At 46.5% G+C, this 9,682-nt stretch overlaps 2 protein-coding genes across 3 annotated transcripts; both read left to right on the top strand.

Annotated features, from left to right (window-relative positions):
- The first annotated feature begins 405 nt into the window (after window positions 1–405).
- LOC106896100 (Golgi apparatus membrane protein TVP23 homolog B-like) lies at window positions 406–3,086 on the top strand. 2 transcript variants are annotated; one of them, XR_001413571.1, is made up of 4 exons: window positions 406–428; window positions 952–1,034; window positions 1,895–2,039; window positions 2,510–2,620. XR_001413571.1 is itself a non-coding variant. In XM_014955829.1 (3 exons), exons 2-3 carry the CDS (start codon window positions 1,992–1,994, stop codon window positions 2,630–2,632), a joined length of 171 nt encoding a protein of 56 aa, XP_014811315.1. In that variant the 5' UTR covers window positions 952–1,034; window positions 1,895–1,991; the 3' UTR covers window positions 2,633–3,086. The 2 variants fall into 2 exon arrangements, 1 of the variants encoding a protein (XP_014811315.1); XM_014955829.1 differs by lacking the exon at window positions 406–428 and having other exon boundaries at window positions 2,510–3,086.
- Window positions 3,087–3,404: 318 nt separating this feature from the next.
- Window positions 3,405–8,647, top strand: LOC106896098 (Golgi apparatus membrane protein TVP23 homolog B-like). The gene is made up of 5 exons (XM_014955828.1): window positions 3,405–3,426; window positions 3,897–3,986; window positions 5,946–6,077; window positions 6,162–6,290; window positions 7,241–8,647. The coding sequence occupies exons 2-5, from the start codon at window positions 3,915–3,917 to the stop codon at window positions 7,271–7,273; spliced, it is 366 nt and encodes a 121-aa protein (XP_014811314.1). The 5' UTR covers window positions 3,405–3,426; window positions 3,897–3,914; the 3' UTR covers window positions 7,274–8,647.
- The last annotated feature ends 1,035 nt before the right edge of the window (window positions 8,648–9,682 follow it).

Raw genomic sequence — 9,682 nt, 5'->3', positions numbered from 1 at the left:
CGCGACCGGAGCCCCGGACCCGGACCCGGACCCGGACCCGGACCCGGACCCGGACCCGGACCCGGACCCGGACCCGGACCCGGGGGGATCTGAGGCCTGGGCCCGGGCCCGGGCCCGAGCCCGAGCCCGAGCCCGCGGGGGTCCGAGGCCTGGGCCTGACCCCGCAGGGCACCGGTACCGCGGTGGGGCCTGGGCCGAGGCCTGGGGCAGCTAGGCAGGAGTGGGGCGGCAGCGCCCGGCCCGCGGGGATGCGAGGCGGATCGATGGACAGACGGACAGGCGGTTTCTGCCACCCTAGGCCTGCAGCCCCCGAGGCCGTTGGGGGCCTGGAACGGGGCAGGAACGGCTGGGAAGGTCCTGCCGCCTTTCGTAGCCCGGGGCAGTGCGGGAGCACGGGGCAGGCCGCTGTTCTGCAGGGCTGCCCGTAGGTACGCGGCTGGGAGCCGCTGAGGCAGGGCTGGGCTCAGGGAAGGGGTTTCCGGGTGAGAGCACTCGTTGGTCTCACGTTTCTGTAGGGCCTGCAGCAGAGATGTGCCCTCTCTGTAAAAATAGCCAATTCTGGCTCTGTCACCAGTCTGTTCGCTAAAACACAGGAGGTTGTCAACCTTTGCCTGACATAGGAATGACTTTTATGCAAGGTAATGAATTCTCTAAGAGGGATGAAGAATAAAGGACCCCAGGCTTGGCTGTGAAGTCAGCTGCCTGGGTGCAGAAAGGATCTGTGGACTCACTCTGTGAGTTTATGTTGGTTTCACAAAGCACGAATCAAAACATTTAATACTGCTTTTTTTTTTTCTTTTGTATGTGGTTAAATCTTCACATTCTTCTCAAATTAGTTTTGGTCTTAAGGTGAGACCATAATACCTCTGGGTAATCAAAACTCTCACTGGTTGAATTTGAAAACCGATGCTTTTTTCTCACACAACTCTTTGCGTCTCTTCCCTGCTTCAGGACAGCAACGATGACATTGAGGATGTGTCTCTCTTTGATGCAGATGATGATCTATCCAGGAGATCAAAAAAGTCAAAAATAAGGTCAGTGGCCATAGAGAGAGTTTCTAAGATGAGCTCTGGGCAGAAGCCTGGGGAAGGCAGGACTGCCATATTGTATTGAAATATGTAATGGCAGGTAGCTTCCCAGTTTGGCTAGAGGTCACGGAAAGTAATTTTTACATAACTGAGAGAGGCAATTTCAGAAGCTGAACTGGAATAGGTAGATCTGTGCCCTCGTGCCTCTGAACCCTCACATTTAATACGTGTTAATCTTTCTGTGTGTGAGGAATCTACACTGATACAGTGGCTCTGTGTAACGGGAGGTTCTCACCGTGTCGTGGGGTGGTTCTGGATTAGTCCGTTGTCTCTTCCCCAGTCTTTGTTCTCGAGTATGTTTGGTGCTGCCCTGCTGTCTGCCATGTCCAGCTGCCTCCTTCCTCGTTCTGCCCAAACCCCTGCCACAAAGCAGTGTGCATACACGGGGGCTGTGGTGACCCTGGCTCTGTCCTGCACGGTTCTGACCTGGAAACTGTAGGAATCAGCAGGAAGGGCAAGTTTGCTGTGTTGAGAAATGTGATCTTTCCATCAGCGTTGTTCCTGGCATCAGAACCTTTTAAATTTACCTCATTAATATTGCCTTACGTTGAACAGCAGGTAAAACTCCCTGTCCCCTTCCACTTTTTGCACGTGGGATGTGGCTGCACATAGAATGTGTCCTCCTTACGATGAGCTTCTAGTCAGTTTATTTCCCTTATTTTCAGCAGTTGTTGCCCACTGGGTTCACGTTACGGTGCTGAACCTTATCCTGTGAGTTGGTGGGAGGTTGCCTTGGCAGTGTCATTTCTCTGCAGTTGCTTCAGTTTTGTTTGAAAGAGCTGTGACTGCACTGTCCTTCATTCCAGGCATCCAGTGGCATCGTTTTTCCACTTATTCTTCCGAGTCAGTGCGATTGTTGTCTATCTGCTCTGTGAGCTCCTAACCAGCAGCTTTATTGCCTGCATGGTGACAATTATCCTCCTCTTGTCGTGTGACTTTTGGGCTGTAAAGGTAAGTTCCTCTTATGCTTTTGGTTATTTTTATCTTACTATAATAAGAATCATTGAAGAGTGTGATATTCACATCATCAAAAAAAAGTGACTTCTTTGTGCCTTTCCAACAAAATGATACCCAACTACTGTGATGTGTTGCAATAATACAATAATTGGAATAATAACTCACCTAAATTTTCTTTTTTGAAAATCAAACAGAGAACATCTATTAGACTTTCTTTTAAGGTAGCACGAGCTTCGTTATCAGGTCACTTTTTAATCACCAGAAATATGCCTTAATATTATATTCTTACATTAATTTGTGATTGCAATGGGTGTATCAGAAAATAGGTTGTTGTAGACATAAGAGCCATGTTATCTTGTTTTCCCAAATGTTGAGGCAGATGAGCAGCCTTGAAAATAACAACCCTTGGCAAATGGTTTCTTTTAGCAGGAGATATAAAGCTTGTTGTGTTTCTTCTATTCCAGAATGTCACAGGGCGACTGATGGTTGGCCTTCGCTGGTGGAACCAGGTGGATGATGATGGCAGAAGTCACTGGGTATTTGAAGCCAGAAAGGTGAATTTCTTTTTATTCATTTTTTTCTTTTAATTGTTTCTATTTTATGAAACCCCTGTTAATTGGGAGCTATGCTTGTGATGGTAGATTGCCCAACAGGGATGTTTACTTCCAGCCATGGGTCTGTAACCGCGGGCTTGTTCCGTGTAGGCTGCGGAATGAGCTTTGTGATTGTGGAATTTTTAAAAGATTCTTCTGATGTATTGATCAGACTTGATGTAAGTGATGTAAAAGTTCCAAAGTTTCCAGTAAAGGATTTTGCATCGTGTTAGTCAGTAACCTACAGGTTTTCTGGTGTGAACTTGGAACAGCTGATGTAGCTTTTATTTCTTGTAGAAAAGTTACTGGAAGTAGGAAGAAATGTATAGCATTTGTCATGGCTGTTGCTTTGCCTTTGTGTTTGTGATGGCTCCTGCTACCTCTCTAGTATCCCATCTGTCAGGCACCACGCACCAGTACAGGTTGGGGGCTGGCCTGCTCTGAGGAAAAAGACCTGGGAGTCCTGGTGGACAACAGGATGCCCATGAGCCAGCAATGTGCCCTTGTGGCCAAGAAGGCCGATGGCATCCTGGGGGGCATCAGGAAGAGTGGGACCAGCAGGTGGAGGGAGGTCATCCTGCCCCTCTGCTCTGCTATGGGGAGGCGAGGGAGGTCATCCTGCCCCTCTGCTCTGCTGTGGGGAGGCCAGGGAACTGCTGGAGAGGGTACAGCAAAGGCCTATGAAAATGATGAGGGCCCTAGAACATCTCTCTGATGAGGAAAGGCTGAGGGACTTGGGTCTTTTTAGTCTGGAAAAGGACTTGTCGTGTGACTTTTGGGCTGTAAAGGTAAGTTCCTCTTATGCTTTTGGTTATTTTTATCTTACTATAATAAGAATCATTGAAGAGTGTGATATTCACATCATCAAAAAAAAGTGACTTCTTTGTGCCTTTCCAACAAAATGATACCCAACTACTGTGATGTGTTGCAATAATACAATAATTGGAATAATAACTCACCTAAATTTTCTTTTTTGAAAATCAAACAGAGAACATCTATTAGACTTTCTTTTAAGGTAGCACGAGCTTCGTTATCAGGTCACTTTTTAATCACCAGAAATATGCCTTAACATTATATTATTACATTAATTTGTGATTGCAATGGGTGTATCAGAAAATAGGTTGTTGTAGACATAAGAGCCATGTTATCTTGTTTTCCCAAATGTTGAGGCAGATGAGCAGCCTTGAAAATAACAACCCTTGGCAAATGGTTTCTTTTAGCAGGAGATATAAAGCTTGTTGTGTTTCTTCTATTCCAGAATGTCACAGGGCGACTGATGGTTGGCCTTCGCTGGTGGAACCAGGTGGATGATGATGGCAGAAGTCACTGGGTATTTGAAGCCAGAAAGGTGAATTTCTTTTTATTCATTTTTTTCTTTTAATTGTTTCTATTTTATGAAACCCCTGTTAATTGGGAGCTATGCTTGTGATGGTAGATTGCCCAACAGGGATGTTTACTTCCAGCCATGGGTCTGTAACCGCGGGCTTGTTCCGTGTAGGCTGCGGAATGAGCTTTGTGATTGTGGAATTTTTAAAAGATTCTTCTGATGTATTGATCAGACTTGATGTAAGTGATGTAAAAGTTCCAAAGTTTCCAGTAAAGGATTTTGCATCGTGTTAGTCAGTAACCTACAGGTTTTCTGGTGTGAACTTGGAACAGCTGATGTAGCTTTTATTTCTTGTAGAAAAGTTACTGGAAGTAGGAAGAAATGTATAGCATTTGTCATGGCTGTTGCTTTGCCTTTGTGTTTGTGATGGCTCCTGCTACCTCTCTAGTATCCCATCTGTCAGGCACCACGCACCAGTACAGGTTGGGGGCTGGCCTGCTCTGAGGAAAAAGACCTGGGAGTCCTGGTGGACAACAGGATGCCCATGAGCCAGCAATGTGCCCTTGTGGCCAAGAAGGCCGATGGCATCCTGGGGGGCATCAGGAAGAGTGGGACCAGCAGGTGGAGGGAGGTCATCCTGCCCCTCTGCTCTGCTATGGGGAGGCCAGGGAACTGCTGGAGAGGGTACAGCAAAGGCCTATGAAAATGATGAGGGCCCTAGAACATCTCTCTGATGAGGAAAGGCTGAGGGACTTGGGTCTTTTTAGTCTGGAAAAGGAAAGACTGAGGGGGGATCTCATCAACGCCTATAAATACTTCAAGGGTGGGTGTCAGGAGGATGGGGCCAGTCTGTTTTTGGTGGTGCCCAGGGACAGGACAAGAGGGAATGGGCACAAACTTGAGTATAAGAAGTTCCATCTAAACACGAGGAGGAACTTCCTTCCTGTGAGGGTGGCAGAGCCCTGGAAGAGGCTGCCCAGGGAGGTGGTGGAGTCTCCTTCTCTGGAGACGTTTAAAACCCACCTGGACACGTTCCTGTGGGACCTGCTCTGGGTGACCCTGCTCTGGCAGGGGGTTGGACTGGATGGTCTCCAGAGGTGCCTTCCAACCCCGTATCATTCTGTGATTCTGTATTTATCCTTTTGATCCCTTATCCCTGTTCATACGGAGCTAATGGGATGCAGATCTGGAGTAAGGTGAAGATCATTTCCTGCTGTGATGAGGGAAGTCTGCAGTGGTGGACAGACTTGAACCTACACCTTTCTCCAGCTGGGTTTGTGCCCTCACTACAGGCACATTCTTTCTCATAACCATGCTACTTTAGAAAAGCTAGAACATCCCTGGGGAGGGGGAGAAAGGTGGCTGAACCGCTGATGATGCTGGCAATTTCATAGAGTCATAGAATTGTCAAATTTACTCATAAGTTGTTAACCCAGTCCATGTCTTTTAATTCTTATAGGAAGAAGCGAGTGCTTGCTTGGGATCTCTTGTCACTTTATAAATAGTGTGGTGTGAATCACATCTCGTGTGTGTAGAAAAAAAAAAAAAAAATCCTACTTTGATACCAAAGAGTATCAGAGTATCAATCTTTAGTTCTTCCAGTGCTGGAATTAGTGAAATTTTGGTTGTCTGCAGTGACTTGGAGGCAGAAAACCTTACCCTTGTGGCTGTTCCTAAGTGTTGTAACTGAACCATGCAGTAAATGTCATGTTTCCCAAACTTAACCTTTTTAGCCCTAAGAGGATTTGATGCTGCTGCCTCCACTGCTTCTGGTAGAAAAGTGACAGAAGAGTCCCTTTAATGGAAACATCTTCTGCTGCAGAAAGATCTTTCTGTGATGTAGAAATTGATCTAGGAAACACCCAGTTTGTTGTGTGGAGGCAAAAACCATGGGGCTTGTAGATTCTGGACTGTTTTTAATGACAATGTGATCTATACAACAGAGCAGCCTGTTAATCTCTGTTTCCTTTCTCTTTCTAGGTCTCAGCGCAAGGGAGTAAAACTTCATCAGAAGCAGAGTCCCGAATTTTCTGGTTGGGTCTAATTACCTGTCCTATGATCTGGGTGATATTTGCTTTCAGCGCTCTCTTTTCTTTCAAAGTGAAGTGGCTGGTGAGTGAGCTCAGCTCAGGAGTAGATCCTGTGTGCTCCAGGCAAGAGGGTGTAAATCGGTGACCGTGTTTTCCTGTGTCTTAGGCAGTGGTTGTGATGGGAGTGGTGCTTCAGGGAGCCAACCTTTATGGTTATATCAGGTGTAAAGTTGGCAGCAGAAAGAATTTGACAAGCATGGCCACCAACTACCTTGGGAAGCAGTTCTTGCGGCAGGTAAGATTTCCAGGAGTTTGGAAACCCTCCGGTCATATTGGTTTCTGGCCACCAGCTCCCTTACTGCCTGGGCTGTGAAAAAAAAGACTGAAAATATTATTTGTAGTTCTGTAGATGGAGCCTTCACACCTTTCTGCCTTGTGAATTTGAGCCCCCTTCATAAAGTCACAGAGTAATTTATTAATTATAGGTATCAAGTTCCATTTGCGGCACATAGTGAGCTCATATTATTTGCTGGTGCCATAGACATTCCTGGAATATGGCTGGTATATTGGAAATAAGGAACACAATGAATGCGGTGACCGAGTGAGAGGGTTTTTGATAAAGTACTGCTCTTGGCTAATGTATTGCTAAATTACTCCTTCCACTGCAGCACTTCCTCTTCAGGTTGTGCCAGCCACAGACCTGTTCATGTGGAGGGATGCATTAGTCCCTGTGCTTCAGCGTGCAGCTCTTAGCTGAAAGGGCTGCTGCTGCCTTTTCTGTTCTTTCTCACTTCCCACCAACTCTTCTCAACAGGTCCTTTTCTGCCCCTGAGCTGGGTTTTCCTCCTTCCATAGGTCACTGCAGCAGCAGGCACAACCATCCCTTCTTCCACTGCTAGGCTGTCGTTTCCCTTCTGCTTTTTCCAGGTTTCCCAGCTGTGCCTGGCTGGGTTACACACATGGGTCTGGGGACGGGCGGTTTGGCTGCCACGGGTTCATAAATATTTGCTGAATTATTGTCATTAGCGCAATCAGCAATTCAGACATTGATGAACTGTTCTTCTTGGCAGTCTATGCTGGGATTGTGCTCTTCTGTAGCTGGGTTTGCTTCTGAATGCTTTTACGGCTGCAGTGGTTAAACCAAAGGCTCAGACCAGTCCCATCTGGCAGAAATGTCTGGTTTTGCCCCAGAATCATGGCAGTGAGTCACATCATTCTCCTTTTCTTCTTCTTCTCCTTTTGCAGACCGTGGCTAAAGAGGACCAAACAGCATCCTGAGCGTGGTGGAAGCCTCAAGCCAGACTGGATTCATGGTAGTGGACAACAGAGATGAGATTTGGGAGCTACGTACATGAGGTGTGAATTAAAAGAAGTAAATAAATGTGCAAGACTTCAGGTTACTTCACTCCTAGCAACTTTTATTCGATTTTCCGCTAGCAGTTTGTGTTTCGGGCCTTTCTTTAGTTTGATTAATTAGGATTAATTTGCCTAAACTTTAAATTAGAAGTTATCCTAGGTGGCTGCCATACAGGTTTATAACTACTGGATGAATTAAGAGAAAATTGCTGGACATCCTTCTTCAGAAAAACCATGCACAAGCCGAGCCTTCTTTTATCCAAGAACTCCCCCAACTCCTCCAGCAGTTGGTGCCTCAAATAGTTTCAGTTGTGGACTTTGCTGCGTTTTGTTCTCAGAGGTTGTTGCTGTTTCTGTTACGGATTTTAGGTAGTGCTCTTCTGGCTCCACACCTCTCTCATTCTCAGGTTTGAAGGTGGTTGCAGTGAAGGACAGCTAAAGCTGCTGTTGACTTAGCGAGAAGATTATTGAAGTCTTGTGGAAACTGCAGAAAGTGACTTCTGAGCGGCTCCAGACTTCGTTTTTTTAAAATCTGCAGCTTTCTTGGAGGTCTCAGAAACATCTTAAACCCCTGGATTTGTGGGAAGTCCCTCTTCTACCTGCAGGCCTGTGTATGGAGAGCGTAGCAAGAGTAAAACCGGGTTAGGAGGAAGGTCACAGGCACAATTTCAGAGCAATTCTGAGAGCAGTTGTTGTCTGAGTAAAGCTGTCAAAGCGATGCCGTCCGGCAGCGTCGGCTGTGTTTGGTGCCATCGTGTGTTTGGTGCCACGAGTCTTTCTCTGGCCAAGAAGGTGGTGGGTGTTTGATCTGCAGTTTCCTCACCAGCCCCTTGGCGCAGGATCGTGGGGAGCAGGACCAGCAGGGGTTTACATTGGTTGAATCCATGCAGGGTGCTGTCCTCAGGCCACGCTCCCCACGGAGCCTGGAGGCTGGAAAAAACCTTGTGTAGGATGGTGAGTGTTGGCTTAGATGGCAGAAAGTGATGTGTTTTGTCTGAAAAGCTCTATGAAAGGGATCGGTTCCTTCTTCTCGTGTCATTCTGTTCAAGGCAGATGATGCTTTCGCAGCGGTGGATGTTGTGAACTTTGGATGAGGTGTTTTAATTAAGAATGTGGCTTCTTTTTTGAATGATGGGTATTGTAAATCGTGGGATTGCGTTGACACACTCTCTCTCCCTGGACCGTAGCAATACTCGGGAGCTGTACATTTGTTTAACTCTTTGGATTGATACTTTTCCTTTTGTAAATATGTATTTATAAAATCTTGAAATTAAAATAACATTTTGTTTAACCAGATGAAATATCCATTCTATGATTCATGGCTGAGCTCTATTTACACACTGTGTATTGTAGTTTTAGCAGGGGTTATTTGTCAGGATTAAGGGTGCTGGTTGGTGAGCTCTGACATGGTTCCTTTCACCCACGGGTCTTGGACAGTTTTCCCTGTGCAAACACTTTTCTTATTGTGCAGAGCTGAAGTTAATTGTCACTTTATAAGGAGTGGGTAAGATGTTCCTTCTGATGGCACCGAGAGGGCCCTCTGCTCCCTCTGCCTCTTCTCGTGTCATTCTGTTCAAGGCAGATGATGCTTTCGCAGCGGTGGATGTTGTGAACTTTGGATGAGGTGTTTTAATTAAGAATGTGGCTTCTTTTTTGAATGATGGGTATTGTAAATCGTGGGATTGTGTTGACACACTCTCTCTCCCTGGACCGTAGCAATACTCGGGAGCTGTACATTTGTTTAACTCTTTGGATTGATACTTTTCCTTTTGTAAATATGTATTTATAAAATCTTGAAATTAAAATAACATTTTGTTTAACCAGATGAAATATCCATTCTATGATTCATGGCTGAGCTCTATTTACACACTGTGTATTGTAGTTTTAGCAGGGGTTATTTGTCAGGATTAAGGGTGCTGGTTGGTGAGCTCTGACATGGTTCCTTTCACCCACGGGTCTTGGACAGTTTTCCCTGTGCAAACACTTTTCTTATTGTGCAGAGCTGAAGTTAATTGTCACTTTATAAGGAGTGGGTAAGATGTTCCTTCTGATGGCACCGAGAGGGCCCTCTGCCCAGGTCCCTGGCTCACTCCTGGGAGGTGGCAGCATCCCACCATGGAGCAGGAACTTCTAGTCTCCACTAACCTGGAGGAGATGATCTCTGAAGTAAAGGTGCTTCTGCAGCCACATGGGGATGCACGAGTGCAGCGTCTGGCCCGTACGGCGTGAGGGAAGGGAAATCCCTTCTGCTCCAGCCCAAGGAGCCCCCGGTTTGCTGCTGCCGTCGGAGGGACAGCGCTGACTCCGGCACAGCTCCAGCCACGAGGTAGT

The sequence above is a fragment of the Calidris pugnax genome, unplaced genomic scaffold (genome assembly GCF_001431845.1).
Source record: "Calidris pugnax isolate Ruff unplaced genomic scaffold, ASM143184v1 scaffold286, whole genome shotgun sequence".
NCBI lineage: Eukaryota > Metazoa > Chordata > Aves > Charadriiformes > Scolopacidae > Calidris > Calidris pugnax.
The sequence above is the reverse complement of the archived record's forward strand: the minus strand, read 5'-3'. Positions and strand labels throughout refer to the sequence as shown.